The sequence below is a fragment of the Jatropha curcas genome, chromosome 6 (assembly GCF_041381405.1).
Source record: "Jatropha curcas cultivar XTBG-Jc1 chromosome 6, XTBG_Jcur_1.0, whole genome shotgun sequence".
NCBI lineage: Eukaryota > Viridiplantae > Streptophyta > Magnoliopsida > Malpighiales > Euphorbiaceae > Jatropha > Jatropha curcas.
This window is the reverse complement of record NC_143156.1, coordinates 25,745,119-25,764,184: the sequence shown is the minus strand read 5'-3', so window position 1 is coordinate 25,764,184 and position 19,066 is coordinate 25,745,119. Positions and strand designations below refer to the sequence as shown.

The window sequence follows — 19,066 nt, the reverse complement described above, 5'->3', positions numbered from 1 at the left end:
GTTAACTTTTTATAAAACGTTACCTTAACCTTTAAAAGTTATTTCAAACTTTATGTTATCAAACACTATAAAAGAATAATATTTAATATTTTTGACTAAAAACTACTTAAAAAATTATTATGGAAGACAACCCTTATGCTTGATTCATATGTTTTGATGGAGAAAAAGAATAGAATTTTAGTGAAGAAGAAAAAAAGAAAATCATTCTATTATCTTTAATTGAACATCGTTTATTTTTGGAAAATTTTTAGGCTTTTTTTAATGGTTTTGGGGTGCAATTGTTTACATTTTAATGATGAGGATGTCCATCAAAATTAGTCAGTAAAAAATATTTTTAAATAAAAAAAAAAAAGAAATTAAACACACACCTATATTAATAATTAATCCATTTGAAAGTGGTAATCATCATTACCTAACATTGGTAGCTAACATTGAACACTAACAACTACCAGCCACCACCATTTACATTTAATATTACACGTTATTATGATTTTTCTTCATATTTGATAATCAATTTCTAATTCTTTTTTTTTTTTTTTGAAAGAATAAATTTCTAATTCTAAAAAATTTTATAATTGTAAATTAAAGTTTAAAACTTTTTAAATGAATTTTGCAACCATATGTTAAAAAATAAGTTATTTGCAAAATATTTTTCATAAAATTTTGTACACAGTTAGAGCTTAATTTTATTTTTTTTGTTGAGAAATTTGTCTTCCATCCAATTTATGAAAGAAAAATCTTATAAGAAAGAAAATGGAAATTGCAACTCAATAAACGGAAATTTCCAGGCCCACTTAAGATTGAAGCACATCAAGAAACAATGTTATTGAAGAACATGAAAGAGGTTCTAAAACCATGATGATAATACTTACTCACCTACACTTTAATAATGATAAATATATTTATTTTATTGTTCTATTTTAATTGCTGATTTAGAATTTTGAGAGTACATTAATTATTTTTTTTTTCTAATTTTATCTATATTTATCTGATGTTTTATAGCGAAATTAAATAGAGAGCTTTTAATTTTAAAAAGCACAATTTAGATATTTTATCATATATTTTTAGACAATTAACATGTGTTAATAATTTTTTTAATCCTTATAAAAAGACTAAATGCAGCCATTAAAGTGTAACAGAGAGTACTGAATAGCAAACATAAATCATGTGCAAGTGTTCTCAAACAGTACCAAATGATGTGAAATTAGCAGCCTAACATCATTGCATGAGGAAACTACATAATCGTTCTCTCTCCCACGCATGCAATTTTTCTTTCTCTTTCAAATCAATTAATTGCCAAAAGATATTTATCAAGCTATATTACGGATACAACTCATACATTTAGTTAAATATTTGTTTTTTTCTAATTAATAATTAGATTTCAATTTAATATGAGCTAAATTTGAACTTTTTACATCTCTATAGTGAAATTATTTAACAATATACAATAAGATTCAAATATTATCAATCTAACACTCCTTTTTCCAATAAGCAAAAAAAAAAAAAAAAAAAAAAAAATCCCTTTGTCTATCTATAGATAATTTATTTCAAGCTTTTTAAATTTTTTTTAGATTTATGGCTTGAATAAATAACAATAACAATAATAATAATAATAAATATTAATGTTAAAAAATATTTTTAGCAATTTAATATAAATTTTTAATATTTATTTTTAAAAATTATACCAAAGAAATAAATTAGGAGTTTTTTTGAGAATATATTTTTTCACAGTTTTAAATTAGATTGCTGGTTCCAATCTCAAAAAATGAACAGCCGTAACTAAACCTCAGAATACAGTTTCAATTACAGTTTAAAACTAAGAATTGTTGACCATAGTTTAATACCGATTTTGACCGGTTCGATTTTTGATTTGAAATCGACCGCGATCATCCCTAGTGCTAGCCACCGGTCTATTTTTGATTGAAATTAGACCGAAATCAACTCAAGATTTCAATTTTAAATCGCATTATAACCATTAATTTATGACTCCGATTCCAATTCCCATTTTTGTTTCCCCACTTTTGAGATTGGAACTGATGTGGTGGTTCTTGCTGATTTTATATTGAAAAAAGGTTCAAGAAAACTTGCTAAACGAAAACCAAATGTTATCAATTTTGATTCTGATTCTGAGCCTCATTGGTTTGAAACCACTAATTTATTAAATCGAAACCGTCAGGTTTAATGACACCCGCATCTAGTTTTAGATAGATAGCCTCTTCTTGCATTTCGCATGCGACGGGCAAGCAGTTGACCATTTAAAATAAATAAAATACTAAAAGAAGATGTCAAAGGGTAATACAGTAACAGCACACTACAGAATCATTTCACTCCAAAAATTAGTTACTTGAGAACAGGAATAGAAACATAATAGGAAGGAAACATAAAAATTGCGAAGCCTTTGAGTTACCATAAGTGACTGGCAATCTGATTCTCTGATACCCTTTGGGTAAAGGGAATCAGAGGTCAACCCCAATATATTTATATAAACACAAAAGTCACATAGAAATGTAATAAATATATTGGATAAAATGTCATACACATCAAAGATTTTCTTAATTTGGTTATATTACATAACAACTTTTAGAAAAAAATAGAGAATCAAGAAAATCAATATGCATAGGCATTGATAATCAAGCAGCTTTTCTTTTTCCTTTTTGCATTTCAAGAAACCAAGGAAAAGTGGTTTTGCTGAAATGGGTATGCCACAAATCATTGGAAGAATGGAAGGATGGCTTTATTCTATTAGGTCCAATAGGTTTGGCTTACAGTTTTCGCGCAAGAGGTATTTCATTCTTGAAGAACATCACCTCAAATGCTACAAAACAATACCCATTTCAGAGAACGAGGTAATTCAAATTAACTTTTCTTTTTTTCCTTCTCACATTCTTGTTTCTAATTATTATGTTACTGATTTTTCTTTTGATAAAAATATTTGTTATTGAATTATGGCATTCTTTTGCTTCATTTTGGTTAATATACATAGTTTTGGAAGGAGTATGTTTGCTTTGTTTTCTTTTTTTAAATTTTTTCTTTGATATTCATTATTTCTTTTTTTTTTTTTTTCAGCCCATTTCCTTTCCTTATCTTTTTCTGATTTGGATGAAGAGAAAGTATAAATTTTGCTAGATTGTTAATCTGGGTTCTTTTTCTTTCTGCATTTTTAAGGCTGCTAGGAGGGATTAGTTTGGAATGATTTTTTGTCTTTGGTGGATGTGAATGTTTGATCTATAACGTTAATTTTTGTGCTTCTCTAATTTGCATGACGTTTTATTTTATTTGAATTGAGAAATTGTGTTTGTATTGCATTTATGGGCTCTTTTCCTTCAGAAGTTTTATTATTAAATTAACCTCTTGTTGTACCATTTAATTTTCTTCTTGCAAGAATCTAATCTACTGTTAACTATTTAATGAAAGCTATGCATATATTTTTCAGAAAAGGAAAAAGAAGGGAACTGAAGTGTTCCTGGATTTTAATTATGAATGAGAAAATGATAAAGCACAATCTTTCAAAACTATGCCTTGTCTTACTGTCAATTTCTTTGGATTAATTGTCTGTCTTTTAATCCACAGATTTAATACAATTATTAGCTTCTTAACAACAACTTACTCGAAGTTTTATTTCTAGGAGCCGGTTAGAAGTGCAATGATAGACTCTTGCATTCGTGTCACTGATAATGGAAGAGAGAGCATCAATAGAAAAGTATGCCTTTTGATTTCACACTTCCTTCTTCTAATTAATCTACCATTACAGGAAATAATTAATGTATTCTTTTTCTTCACATTTAATTCTTCGCAGGTCTTCTACATTTTCACCCTCTATAGTACTATAAATCACAATGATCAACTTAAGGTACTGTTAATTCCTAAAAGTTTTAAGTAATTTGATTTAAATATGATTTTATTGTTATTATTAAGTTGGGTTCTGAAGTTACATTTTTATAGTTGGGAGCAAGTAGTTCAGAAGATGCAGCAAAATGGATTCAATCTTTGCAGAGTTCAGTGTTGAAGGTACCAAACTGTTAACTTATGCATGTGGCCATTTCCCCGTGTAAAGTTGTATTTAAAATGTCATTTTCCCATATCGTTTCCGTGCTAGGTTATATATATATATATATATATATATATATATATATATATATATATATATATATATATATATATATATATATATATATATATATATATATATATATATGTAGTAATTTAATTTGATTTTCCTCTGATGGCATGTTTTCTTTTATTTTGTAGGAGTGTCCAGATCCAGGAAAAGACTTTGTGGCCGTTTCTAAGAGGAAATGGCCACCTTTAAGGTATGCCAGTAGCTGCCAATTGCATACGTTTGTGCAATCAATTTTTTTTTTCTTTTTTTTTTTCAACTAGTAATCTGCAACATCACACAATTATTATCATATCAATAATAAGAACACGATAAATATTAACCCTAATTCATTAATTTTGTATCAGGTTTATGTCATATAAACCCCTGCTTTATATTTTAAAATTTTGGAGGTTGGATGCCTAACATTGTTTAAGAGCCTTGAAATGCTTTATTGAACTGAAAGTTAAATTTCTAGTGTAGACATTATACTAGAACCAGTTTTAGTTATTATCAAAAAAAAAAAAAAAAAAAAAAAAAAAAAAAAAAAAAAGAACCAGTTTTAGTTATTAATTATAGTCTAAATATTTACGATTATGGGTTAACCTAACATCTCTTATGTTTCAGTATGCTTGAAGTAATTGGGATACAATTAAACATGTTCATTATTTCCCTATAAACTACTTATTTTTTTAATGTTTTTTTTTTTTCATTTCTTTTTTGCAAATAATCATGTTTGAACAGATTAAGTGTTTCAACAAGGATGGATTGTAAGAGATCTGTGGATTATTTCTCAACATTGCATACTGAAGCAATGACATCTGATGTTCTTGCTCCCTCCCCATGGAAAATTTTTGGTTGTCAAAATGGTAACTAAGAACTACTAGTTGAGTTACTTATCTTTTCTTTAATGCCTATTTCTTACTACCATGCCTAATTAAACTTAATTACTTTTGTTACTTTGTAGGACTACGCCTTTTTAAAGAGGCCAAAGATTGGGATTCTCATGGGGGAGTAAGCTCAATTAATTTCATTTTATAACTTCTTGCTTATTGATAATTGTAAAAAACGAAGAACTTTCATTAGCTAATTATTTTTTTTAAAATTATGTTTTAAGTATTGGGATGATCATGCTGCGATAATGGCAGTTGGTGTGGTTGATGGGACTTCTGAGGCCATTTTTAGGACCCTTATGTCCCTTGGTCCATTAAGATCAGAGTAAGAGAGTACTTTAATCATTAATAGTGATTTTTCATTATGGTTAGTTTGAATGGTAGATGTTAATTACCAAAGAATTCCTTGCAGATGGGACTTCTGTTTCTTCAGGGGTAGCATGGTCGAGCACCTTGATGGTCATACTGATATTATCCACAAGCAATTATACAGCGATTGGCTACCCAGATGGATGAAACGCAGAGATTTATTGTTGAGACGGTATTGGAGAAGAGAGGACGATGGAACCTATGGTTGGAATTAATTTCATACCGTATATTATTTGTTTGCAGATTTTGATTACTACTAGTTTGCCTCTGATGATCATAGTTTGATGGTTTTACAGTTATCTTATACCATTCTGTTATTCACAAGAAGTGCCCACCACAAAACGGCTATGTGCGAGCCTGCCTTAAAAGTAATGTATGCTTTGCATTTGCAATTTTGCATTTTTCTACTTTCACTTGCCAAGCAACTCAGTTGCTTATATTTACTACGAAAATTCCAGGCGGAGGATTTGTTATAACACCTATAAATCAAGGAAGACGATCACTTGTAAAACATATGCTTGCAGTTGATTGGAAGTCTTGGAAATTATATCTGCGACCCTCGGCTGAACGAGCTATGACAATTCGAATGCTTGAAAGAGTTGCAGGTACCATTTTACTAAATTAATCATTTAGAAGTCTTAATCAAGTCAAAATTTACTTAATATGATAAGTTGATATTGCTGTTCATCAAATGCTCACTACAAGTGTTGTACCTTGCAGCATTAAGGGAGCTGTTCAATTCCAGAGACGAAAATTATGCAGACTTCTTATCTGGGGATTCAACAGAACAAGTTGTGTTGCCTCAGATTGAAAAGTTAGATTTCAAACTGGAAGTTAAAGGATCAGAAAATATTGAATCTAATTTGACACAGAATGAAGTTGAAAAAACAAGTACAAGCTTAACTTGTCTGAATAGTTCTCCTGATGAATTCTTTGATGTTCCTGATGCCAATGACATGATGGATTTTGAACATATGGGAAATGATTGGTCTTCTAAAATCAGTCCTGAGATTCAAACACCGGTATTCACTAATTTCCCTCCTGCTGATATTTATTAGAACAGTTAAACGTCAATTGTTAATCAGTCTGATTTGCTAATCTTGTTTTCTTGCTATTTTTGGCATTGATTCATGCAGAGTATTCACCCACCAAGACTATCATCTGCTGCTGGCATAGTGAAGAAGTTGCATGACCTTGCAGGTTAGTCCTGTTATCGAAACCATAATCCTTTTTACAAAAAGTATATCAAATTTTTTTTTTTTCTGTAAACATTGTTTTGCATTGATATTGATCAGAGCGGATAATGGAAATAATGAATTCATATAACCAACCCCAACTAGTTTGGAACTAAAGCTTCATAGTTACTATTGTTGATCGATTTTGGTTAAAGATGACTATATATAATACATTATGGTGCAGTTCAAAAGAAAGGATACACGGACTTACATGAGGCAGCAAAGGAAGATAGCATATCGTGCTCCTTTGGATCTACTCTTCAAAAAGATCCAACTTGTTCTTTACCTTGCACTTGGGCTGCTGCTGAACCTTCTTCATTTTTGATTCGTGGACAAAATTATCTGAAGGATCGTGAAAAGGTATCATTTCTAGTATATATAATTTGTTAAGAATTAATTAATTTACTTGAATTTGTTTTTTCATTTTGGATTTTGTTCAGGTAAAAGCAAAGGGCACTTTGATGCAAATGGTTGGTGCAGATTGGTTGAGATCTGATCAACGAGAAGATGATCTCGGCGGTCGTCCAGAAAGCATTGTCCAGGTTATATTATAGAACTCTGCTAAAGCATAACACATTACATTCGGAATATGTCTGTTAAGCAAATGTAATGTAATCAAAATCATTTTATTTGATTACATTACATTACGGCTCACAAGACGGAACTTATTTCTGATTGGTGAGCCAAAGTAGAATGTAATGTAATCAAATGCATTTGTAGTAGTAGAAATGCATTTGATTACATTACATCACAGCTCATTACAAGGAGTTTAATTATTGCATTATTATATAATTCAAAAAGTATAATTGATGATTGAAATGAAATTCTCTCAATTGCAGAAGTATGCATCACAAAATCGACCGGAATTCTTCTTTATCGTCAATATACAGGTTCCAGGATCAACCTTGTACACCTTGGCATTATATTACATGCTAAAAACTCCATTGGAAGAAACACCTGTGTTGTATAACTTTGTCAATGGCGATGATGCCTATAGAAATTCAAGATTCAAACTTATACCTTACATTTCTAAGGTTAGTATGATAACACAATTTTTGAAAACTAAAATCTTGGTTGCTAATTAGTTATTTGCCTTTCTTACATTCTGTATTATTGTGTATGATGAGTTTTTGTCAGGGATCATGGATAGTCAAGCAAAGTGTTGGTAAGAAAGCTTGTTTGGTTGGGCAAGCATTAGAATCGCATTATATTCGTGGGAAAAACTACTTAGAGGTAAATTACATGATTAATTAGAGATAATCTGACTAATTATTGGTTAATTGTTGAGTAATTTATTATCTTCCTTATAGATTTTATTTTAATACTTAAGATACAATAAAAAAAATTAAGATAATTAAAGGGAAAAGTACAATTTTATCCCTATATTTTGACATTATTAACTATGTTGTCCTCGCATTTTAAAAGTTACATTATTTTATCTTTGCAGTTTGTTTCCGTTAAACGAAATTGTTCATGATTTGAGATTTAAGTCTTTTAACATGTTCAAATTATAGGGATAAAATAGTATAATTTTTAAGATAGAAAAACAAAGTAGTTAATTATGTCAAAACATAGGGATAAAGGTATAATTTTCCCTTAATTAAATGTATGATGGGTCATACTTCTTATCCTCTCTCTCTCTCTCTCTCTTAATCATACACAACAACAACAGTTACGTATTAATCCTAATATTAGTATTTGAGTTAAAAATGCTTAATTATTCAAATGTCTGATAATTTTCAGCTCGAAATCGATGTTGGATCTTCCACAGTTGCAAGAGGAGTGGTCAATCTTGTGCTTGGATACTTGAACAATTTGGTCATAGAAATGGCATTTCTGATACAGGTAAACAAGAAAATTTCTCACTCTTTAATACCATTTAAAATTTTTTAGTTTTGAGTACATTTACAGTTAGAAATTTCAGCACTTACATTATTCATTTAATAAAATTTTCAACATAAAAATTTCAGTTTTACTAAATATCAAATTTCCTAGAAAATTAAAATAAAAAGAAATAAAAGCAAGCGAGAACTTATTTTTGGTGAATTTTATTTCATTGAATAATGCAAAATATATATTTAACATCTAAATTCCAAAATAAAAATTGTGTAGGCTGAAACTGAAGAAGAGCTTCCAGAATTTCTTCTTGGAACATGTCGACTTAATCATCTAGATGCAGCAAAATCAGTATTGGTATGACCATAATTTTCACCATAACATTTTTGTATCTTCATGTGAGATTGGATCAAGTAAGGGCAGAGTGAAGAAGAAGAAGCTGTAAGACTTTTATTAGTAGAAGCTCTTTCTTTTCCATTCAATCATAATGTCATGATTCTTTGCTAGGTTAATATATTTTGTAAGATACTCAATTTTCTTTTTGGTTGTCTAAATATGTATAATGTATTCAAAAATATGTTTTATGAACACATTAATTATAACTTATAGATTTATTTAACAAATAAAAGAACAGAACTCTAAATAAGGCTCAAACCTTATCTTTTTAGTATAATACGCAGATGATGTCCGGCCCAGAGTGGTAAGGCTGATGCCTTGAGACTTAGGTTCTATTGGTGGTTTGTGATAAATTGTTTATTTCAAAAAAATAAATATAAGACATAGGCAATCGTTTTCCTTTTGAGCGCAGAGTGAATTAAGTCCAGTCCATTTTATAACATTAATCTCTTCCCTTACCTTCCCAGTGATTGGATTGATATTTTTGTTAAAAATATAACAAATGGGAGGATGCAAGCCCAACACTTAAAATATGATGGGCTTTTCATAAATGTCTCTTAATATTTTTTGGCTTCATATTGGAAAACTAGTGAGTTTGTGTAGAGTTCAAGCCTTCCGCCTATAAGTCTTTTGGATGATCTTTTTGCAAAGTTTAACTTTAATTTACCCTTGAGTGTCTTACTTTAGTTTTTTAACACATACAAATTTTGTTACTCTAATTTTAATATTGTTAGTGTCGAATTTGCTTATGAATTGCTAGAGACTAGACTTGAGAAAAGCTCGCTCGAACTTTTTTTTTTAATAATTTAATAAATTAAACTTGAGTATATTTATCAAGCTTATTTATCAAGTATTACACATTTTAGGCGAAAAATTAAATAGTGTCACCCGTATTAGACTTAAAGAATTAATCAATATATTCTCAAAATAAGAGAAAAAACTTTGTAATTATAAATAAATTTAAGGGACTAAATAATTATTTGCAGCCTGTTTCGAACAAATGAATCATGATTGTAAATTTTATTTTAAATGAATTCCATATAGAATTCATTTGCGAATCAATTTGTTATGTTTGATATGCTGTAATTTAAAATAAGAAATTCAATTGAATTTCACAAAATTATGTTTGAAATAAATTCTTAAATGAAAATATATTTGTCTTTATTTCTTATAACACTCTTGACATAATAATTTAACAAAAATAAATAACAAACACCAATTATAACAAGCAAAAATAAAAATATAAACTAACATCGTTATTGGATGAAAAAAAAAATAACGTTGTTATAATTTGAAATCTTTCAAAGAAAATAAACAAAAAAGAAAAAAAAAAGTAAAAATAGTTGAGTTTATATTGGAAAGGTAATTTTGTCAGTAAACATTTCAATGGTCAAATTTATAAAATTCATTTACAAATTCCATCGACTTTAGTAAAATTTGAATTAGGCATACTCAGTTCCATAGAATTCAATTCGTAACATTCAAATATGTATTTATTTTCAGTCTAAACACAATATTTTAGATTTTCAAATAAATTTTATGAAATTTTGTAAAATTCATTTATTCCAAACGGGCTCTTAGTCTTAAAAAAGTACTATAACCTCGTATATGTATAGCTATCAAATATCAGTTTTTAATTTTTTTTTTTTTTTTGCATGTATAATCTCATACAATTATGAACTCACATAATTTTTTTTTTTTTTTGAGTATTACTTACATAATTTTTTTTTAAAAAAAAAGAACATCTTATGTAAAAATAAATTATTTGTTTACATTAAAAAGCCAAATTTATTCAATAATTATAAAATAAAAGTAACACTTGTTATGTTAACAAATTGGAAAATTGAATAAATCAAAATTTTATGATACTTAAATCGAGTCAAACCAATAAATCAAACAATCATATACCGAATTAATTCAATTTTTTCAGTTAAACTTATTTTTAGATCTTGTTAGATATGATTTTTAGTTCTAATGAAAATCGAATCAAACTGAAAAAAGAAAAAGATTTTTTCAATTAAAATTAAAATCAAATTGAATATATATTTCTTAAAATTTAAAATGAACTCATCGATTCATTTGGATTTTGTCCTTCTAACAACTTATGCTCGATCTGGAAGTTAAAAATTTTGGAAATTATGCCTAAAAAGGCCAAAAAAATGTGCAGTAAAGCCATAAAATGGTGGGAAGCCATGCTTTCAGTTTCATTGAAATAAAGTAGAGTTTAGTTTCAGCCATTGAAAATTCTCCAAATGGGTTTAAAAGAGAACGAGGTGTGGGATGCCACTCATTTCTCATTTTCAACATTTTCATTCTTATTATCTACCCAAAATACCCTCGCTAAACTTCACCAAACCCTCATCCTCTTATGCCCATATAAGTCAATTTACCACCATTAAAATTGTTGTGTGTAATCTTATTGAAGCACCCACGTGGCACGTGGTTTGCATACAAAAGAGAAGAGATGTTTTTCTCATTTTTTATATTTTAATTTTAATTGTCCATATTCCTTTAATCAACCATAGCTTTCTTTGTCCCTGTTCTCGCCGCTTATAACGGATTATCACTCTAATAATAAACTACTAATTTTTTAATATTATTAAATAAGTATATAAATGGTAAACAGTAATTATATATGGTAAATACTTAAAATTTTGATGCGTCTAATTCATGATTGCAAAGCTATATCAAATTAACTCTCGTACACAATTTAACCTCTGTACTTTTCATAAAAAACGTTATGCTCACTCTCAATTTTTATTTTGACCCATTAAATATTTTATTTATAAATTTGAACATTTTAGACATTTATTTGACTCATTAAACATCTTAACATATAAAATTTTAACATTAAACATTTATTGGATAATTAAAAGCATAAAAAATATTGTTCAAAAATTGTATTAACTATATTTTTTAATCAATATTTTACATGTAAAGTCAAAATGCTTAAATTTTTTTTTTTTTTTCGTAAAGAGGTATGAGATTTAAAAAAAAAGTGGTATTTAATCGATATTATTATTATTATTATTATTATCTTAATAATAAAATAAAGAGATAAGCACGTGGCACAATCACATGTTGCTTTCAATTCTTTTCTGCAATCCAGCGCATGTCGTTGCATGACAGCATGTATTTGTGCGTGCATTTTTTTATTTTTTATTTTTTATGATAATATTTGATTGGATCTCTTTATTATTTTATTATAAACTTTTTGAATTTTTCAAATTCCTTTTGCTGTCAATTTGATGGAATGGAAGCAACCGTGTCTTGAATTTTATGTATAAAATGACATTTGCAGCATGTTTTTGTGAATCAGTAATCTTGAAAACCGACAATTTGGCAATGATTTCCAATATATGCAAACAAATAAACTGATTTTTTAAAACTGAAAACCAAGCATACGTATCTTCGTGCCTGGACGAACCTCAACGGAGCTTGTATACAAATACTATACTTTTCAATAGCAGCAATTCTATAAACGTTGAACTTGATACCACGCAGTTAAAAGGCTTAATGTATAAAAATATTTCAAAGTTTTCAATTCCAATTAAAGATGAAATCATAGAATAAAAAATTCTTTCTATCATTTTTAAAATTATCACAGGACTCTGATAAAAATTTAAAAATAACTTCATTAGTATAAACCAATAATGTTATACATATTAAATTTTAATTTCTAAAATAACAGTTGTTGAGTTAGCTTTTAGCATTTTGACTAAATTAAAATTCTATCTATATTAATTGTAACGTTCAGTAATATATCTTTTATAATACTTTTAGAGGTTGATGGAGCTTTTTACAAATATTAAATACTCTAACATTTAATTTTTAATTAAATTTTTTTGACAATCATATCTATTATTTTTTTCCCTCCGAGAATAAACAATTAATGTCTTTTTTTTATTATTTTAAGTTAAATGATTATTTTTACTGAACACTTTTAATTTAAACCGTTATATAAAGAGCTATCAGTTAAAAACTAATAGCTAACAGAACAACAACTACTACGATAGCTAAAATTAGATTTGTTTCTGTCTTTTGTTAAATCATGACAGAGGCTAAACTCTATTTGTAACAAGTACAAAACCTATAATATTTTATTGATTTATTGAACAACTACTAAAACAGTTAATATTGTCAAATATACTTTAAATGTCAATGCAATTTGATATTCAAAATATATTTAAATTTTTTATTTTTATTAGTAATTTAAAAAAATAACAAAAATACTATTTTATTTGCAATTCATTCTTAATTGTAATCGAAAGTGCTATTGATATAAAAAGTCGAAATTATCATAAAATTAACAGAAATGTAAAAATATAATGAAATTTCAAAAAATCTATAAAGTTCAAAGTATTGATACAGTAATCTGTAGTAAACTTAAAGTTGCCTTAAGTACTGTTGTTTTGGCTAGTTTGCAAATTATTTGACTTCATTTGGTTTAAATTAATAAACATTAATTTGATGGTCCGGGATTTTTAAATATAATAATCCCTCCATTTATTAATAAGCGTTACCTTTATGAAAGTATTAGAAAAAATAATTTTTTCCATTTTTGCCCTTCACATATGATGAATATTAATTGTAATAATTCTCAAAAATTTCTTTTTTTTTTAAAAAGGGTAATATAGTCAATTTACTTAATAATTTATTACAAATTAAACAATTAAATAGCTTTTATAATGGACGAGAAAACTATCAATCTGATACTTTTTTATGACTAATGGAGTACTTTATATAATAATGCATATACTTATAGCCTAATGCATAAATTTGCTATTGTATTTAATGTAAATGTGACACTTATCTGTAAACGAAAGAAGTACTAATTATATAATTATGTATGCATATAAAGTCTAATGCATAAATTTGCTCTTGCATTTGAAGGTATTATATTTGCGGCACTCTAAACTTTATAAGGAACCCTTAAAGTTATGAATTTAGTAATATACATCTCTTTGCACTAGTAACAATAATTTTTTAGTGTTGTTGGCTTTTTATATATTAAATATTAATTCAACGTGTGGTTATTACAATTTTTGAAACAATAAATTTTCATTTTCGACTAGCATTTCTTTTACCTTTATATAATTAGATTTGTTTCATTTCATTTTCAGTGTTTTGCTAACTATAAATATTAAGACTCGAGTACGTATACATAATAAGAAGTGTAACGTTGTGATGAACAAAAAAAAAAAGTGGTTAATTTTAATAATGATAAATTGCCTTATTTTAATTGCTAACAAATAAAATAAAAAATCATAACAAATAAAATAAAAAATCATTATTTATAAAATTTTTTAATCCAATGGTTTCTTACTTAAATCCAAAACAAAAAATTTATATTTGTTATTAATATTTTAACTTATGAGGAATCTTAATATTTTAGCTTCTTAATATAAATTAATAAACTATATATTTTATTACATAAAGAGTAATTATTTTATATTAAGTTAATAAAAAAATCTAAAATTCGTTCAAATAAAATTATTAATAAAAATAAAAATAATAAATGATAAATTGTTATTGACAACTAACCTATGTTACACCGTGTAAGTCTAAACAAATAATAAAAACAATTAAATTAAAAGAATAAAAATTAATATTTATTATTGCATTTCTAATAATAGAATATAAAATTCATGAGGAATATCTTAATTATCAATTACAACTTCAATTAATACAAAAATCACTATAAAATTTTTTTTGCTGTATTTATTATTATTTTATGTCAAAAATTTTTCTACTTATTGAATTTTAGAAGTATTATTTTGCTTGAGTTTTTATTATTTTTATTTTTTCATCCTGTTTCACTCATAAAATTTGTCCTCGCGTTCCATTACAATAATTTTTTTATAATATTTTTTCTTTTTTTTTTTTGCACAGATGTTATATTATTATAGTAAAATATTAAATAAAAAGATCTCAATATATTTATCATTTTTAATAATTTATCATCTTTTTTATTATATTAAAACATTGATCAACCATATTTAAAATAAAAAATAAAGAACGAGTACTAAAATGCAGTGCACGTGTTAAATAAAAATTAATGCTTAAAATAAATAATAATTAATACTCTATTACCATCCAATTTCATTAATTGGAAAGTAATTATTAAAACTATTAAACCGAACTCAAAACTAAGTTAAAAAAAAATGAAAATTAACCCAACTACATTTAAGTTATGCAAATATGTGCAGGTAAAGATTTAAATTTCAGCCTTTATATATTTTATAAATAATAAAAAATAAAATAAAAAAATTTTTGACTTATCAATGAGCCATTTTGTCTAGCTTTTCTCAAAATTTAAATTTAAAACAAAAATAACAGAGCTTATAATAAACGTCAAAAGTAGACAGTCCACTAAGCAACGGAAACCGTTACAGGAACGGAGTTTTAAATGTTTCACAGGATTCGGGAATCTATGCCACCGACGCGTTAAATACTGCCATATACACACACAACTATACATTTCTTTCTCGTGCTGTAACCGGCACATACTTTCCATGTCAGTCCCCTTCACCTGCTACACCCGGTATACCTGTCGGTGCTTGCAAGTGTCGGCACCGACACGCCAGATCCATTCCCGGTGATGATAAATAATTTTTGTGTAGTATTTATTTTTATTTTTTAGTTATTATCATCAGCCACTAAAAATCTTATGGTTACTCGGCTTTTGTGTCTGTGTGTAGCGCAGAAAAATGTAATATGGTAGGGCAGAATTCTGATCCCTGATTGATTAAAATGATCTTGATTGGTGAATGTGGGACCAGTTGTTGCTTTCCATTCCGTAGGTGAGAGGTACTTGATCAAAAGTTCACGTGACTCGCTTATTGCAACCCACAACAAGTTTCTGTTTTCTTAGAATTTTATTATACTCTATTTATCATTTTAGAAGTAGGTAATTATTTTTTTTTTCTAATTTTTACTTTTTTTATTGTTATTTCTTCTTAATAAATATAATAATAATAATAATATTTATTATTTTTTTATTTTACTTTTTTTCTTTTTATCTTGCTATTATTTAAAAGATTAATAAAAATCTAAAAATTACTTTGTTTAGGGGAATATTTGATCATTGTGTAGTTAGCTTTAATCCCACTTGAAACGGAACATTAGCAATATTTAATTGTTTAAAAAAACATTTATTGTCATAGATAACATACCTAGGAAATATTTTTCAATATCTATTTCTTAAGAAAATTAGTTAACATAAATTATTTTCTAATGAAAAGAAAATTGATTCTTCTTCTTAAAACAAAATATATATATATATATATATATATATATATATATATATATATATATATATATATATATATATATATATATATATATATATATATATATATATATATATATATATATATTTCTCCAATATTAATAAATTTATTATAATATTATAAATACACATTTCTCAATATAAATTATTGATTACATCTAATATTAATATTTTTTCACCGCTGTTACCTCTCCGTCGTAAACTACTATCATAATTTATTTTTATATATTTAATTATATATAATAGTAAATTTTTTAATATATGAAATTTATATAATTTAAAATTATTTTAAAATTGAAAATCTTTAATATTTCTTTAACAAGTTTTCAATATTTCAAATAACACTAGATGTTAAATTATTTCAGAAACATTTTTCAAATAAATAAATTTTCAAAATAAATATTTTGCAGAAAGAAAGACGGCTTAAAGATTACTTTTTTTATATTTGTTTGACATTTGAAAATTCTTAGAAGCATCGTCTATACTATACGCGTTCTTTGAACTTATACTGTTCTCGTATAATACACGTATAGTCTGCCACAAGTGACGACCACACGGTTGCGACCACCGCCGGCATTATTCAAAAAACCACCGCTCAGCTGGCACCTACAGGCTAAAGGCTGCAGCCTTCTACTAGATAGTCTAGATTGCTTAGGGTCATTAATCTGTGTGATGTACTCCACAGTTCCTTTATGTGATGGGCCCACACCCTCCTGGCCCCACACTTCAAGATCTCATTTGTCGCATCAGACTCTGTTTTGTACGGCTATGCGTTACTTGGCCCCACATTAAAACCTCCGCCACCTGGCCCCACTTCCCACCTGATCTAATCTAGAACATTCAAATTCTTAGGTCGTACGTATAAAATCATATTATATTATACTTTCATATTTGACCCAAAAAGTAATAAAAACAATTATTTATTACAAATTAAACAATTTTGCATTTTAGAATTTTACTTTTAAATTAAAATATTCTATTATGGAATGCATCACTACGTATTTTCACCCTCCTATGCAAGACGATATACTTGAAAATTATGGAGATTATAAATTCCAAAATTATAATCTTATAAGAAAAGTTCATGTGAAATATAGTTTAGTACGCTAATGCTGGAACATAAATCTTAGAAGGTTTGGTTGGAGATAAGTAGATCAGGAAAATGTAATGTATTTAATTTATATTATCAATTCCATTTCACGAGAAGTTGAGTAAAAAAAAAGAAGTAAATTGCACTTCTCTAATTAAATGTAATGAATTTTGTCAACTTGTTTTATTATCTAAATACATCAAAACTTACATTATAAATATTATTCTTCCTGTTTCAAAATATAAGTCATTTAAGATTTTCGCACAAGAATTATGAAGAAAATTCATTCTCCTAGATTATAATAAATCCAACGGTAATTTGACTAAATTATCATTTATCTCGAGACTGATAGTTGCTTGTGAAATATTTATTATATTAGTGTAAATAATGTTAATATTAGAAAAATATCATTTATTACTTCTTGAAATACACAAAACAATTTATATTTTTAGACAAAATAATAAACCAAAAACGACATATATTTTGAGATTGGGAGAATATTATCTTAATAATTTGAGAGTAATTTACCTTTTTATAATTTTTTTGGAAGTGCAATTCAAAAAAAATACTTCTCCAAAAACAAATTCTTTTGAACCAAACACGACCTTAGTTGTTCTCAAGATACATTCGTCTTGCAGAAGTCAGCCGTGGGAACCAATCATAAGTCCAAGTTGAAAAAAAAAAGGGTTAAAAAACGTATAAATAAATAATCTGGCACAGATCCCAAGACAGGGTCACGTGATAGCCGTGAGCATCTACAGTCACATGGTAGTTAAAAAGAACAAAAAAAGAAAAGAAATATATATATATATACAAGAAAAAGGAAAAAAAAAAAAAAAACCTAACCCAGCTGGAGTTGAGCAGGTAATGATTCGGTGTGTGGGGTCCACGGTAAACACGGTGGAAATAGAATATCAAAGGTGGACTTTTGTGCTGTGTAGTTTAACTCTTTTGAACGTGCAAGCAAAATAGGGTCCCACATGAACATGGGTTTGGGCTGGTTTGGTTCTATCTTCTCTTGTATTCTATTCTATTCTATCATTCACTTGCATGCACGCACGTTGCATGTGCTATGCCACCATTCCTTCCTCTTCCCCTCCGCTTATCTCGCCGGGTACACCCACGTCACCTTCTAGTCCTGCTACCTTCTCCTTTTACCATAATACCCCTGAATTTGACAAAGCGTTAATGGCCCCAACAGCAAGGGTAATTTTGTCATAGTCAAGGAAGGTAGCACTGTCCTTTCCTACATCAAACGTGACAACCAACTAATGGACACAGAGAGGCAAAACAAGGAAGAAATAGAGTGACCAACTAAGAGATACATAATTATAATAACATAATATCATAAAAAAAAAAAAAAATTAAACAAAGTAATGACAGCAACATCAAGTGACCAAAGAACCTTTGATATTTAATTTTTTATACATATATGGACCTAATATCTGCTTAATAGTCAAAATGTTAAGTCCTTGTCAAAAGGGATTTGCCCTTAATCAAGCCTACACAATTAAATTTTCAATTTTATTATATCTAGTTCACTAAAAAACAATTAATTCATAAATTAATTATCATTTTCCTTTTTAGCATTAGGAAGTAGACATGGGATTCAGAAGCAGAAATTTAACAATAATGAGATTTCAAACATGCCCTTCATTTCTAAGTAATCATCTCATCATGCCACTACACTAAAACACCAGTTAATAATTAATTATAATACATAGATTAGTTTCAATTTTTGCTTATTTTCAATCAATGCATGTTTGCCCCATGAGGGCACAAGCCCATGTGCCCCATCTCCATAAGGCTGTATGTACATGGCTACAAATTTTTAAAAATTATTGGAAAAAAGAAATTTCA

The 19,066-nt window shown here is 27.4% G+C and overlaps 1 protein-coding gene across 1 annotated transcript; it reads left to right on the top strand.

The window, feature by feature from the left end:
* The first annotated feature begins 2,378 nt into the window (after positions 1-2,378).
* On the top strand, positions 2,379-9,035 carry LOC105650913 (Pleckstrin homology (PH) and lipid-binding START domains-containing protein). Its single transcript, XM_089722186.1, has 19 exons — positions 2,379-2,846; positions 3,626-3,700; positions 3,797-3,850; positions 3,943-4,008; positions 4,249-4,310; positions 4,841-4,965; positions 5,064-5,110; positions 5,214-5,314; positions 5,402-5,562; positions 5,655-5,726; positions 5,817-5,963; positions 6,079-6,380; positions 6,495-6,558; positions 6,778-6,953; positions 7,034-7,135; positions 7,433-7,627; positions 7,731-7,826; positions 8,337-8,438; positions 8,706-9,035. The coding sequence occupies exons 1-19, from the start codon at positions 2,694-2,696 to the stop codon at positions 8,790-8,792; spliced, it is 2,187 nt and encodes a 728-aa protein (XP_089578312.1). The 5' UTR covers positions 2,379-2,693; the 3' UTR covers positions 8,793-9,035.
* The last annotated feature ends 10,031 nt before the right edge of the window (positions 9,036-19,066 follow it).

What these genes read in the sequence shown, in the direction of transcription:
- LOC105650913 (XM_089722186.1), top strand. Translation starts at nt 2,694, where the DNA reads ATGGGTATGCCACAAATCATTGGAAGAATGGAAGGATGGCTTTATTCT. An exon ending in ATCACAATGATCAACTTAAG is followed by an intron (nt 3,851 to 3,942) that starts GTACTGTTAATT and finishes ACATTTTTATAG; the next exon opens with TTGGGAGCAAGTAGTTCAGA. An exon ending in TTATACCTTACATTTCTAAG is followed by an intron (nt 7,628 to 7,730) that starts GTTAGTATGATA and finishes AGTTTTTGTCAG; the next exon opens with GGATCATGGATAGTCAAGCA.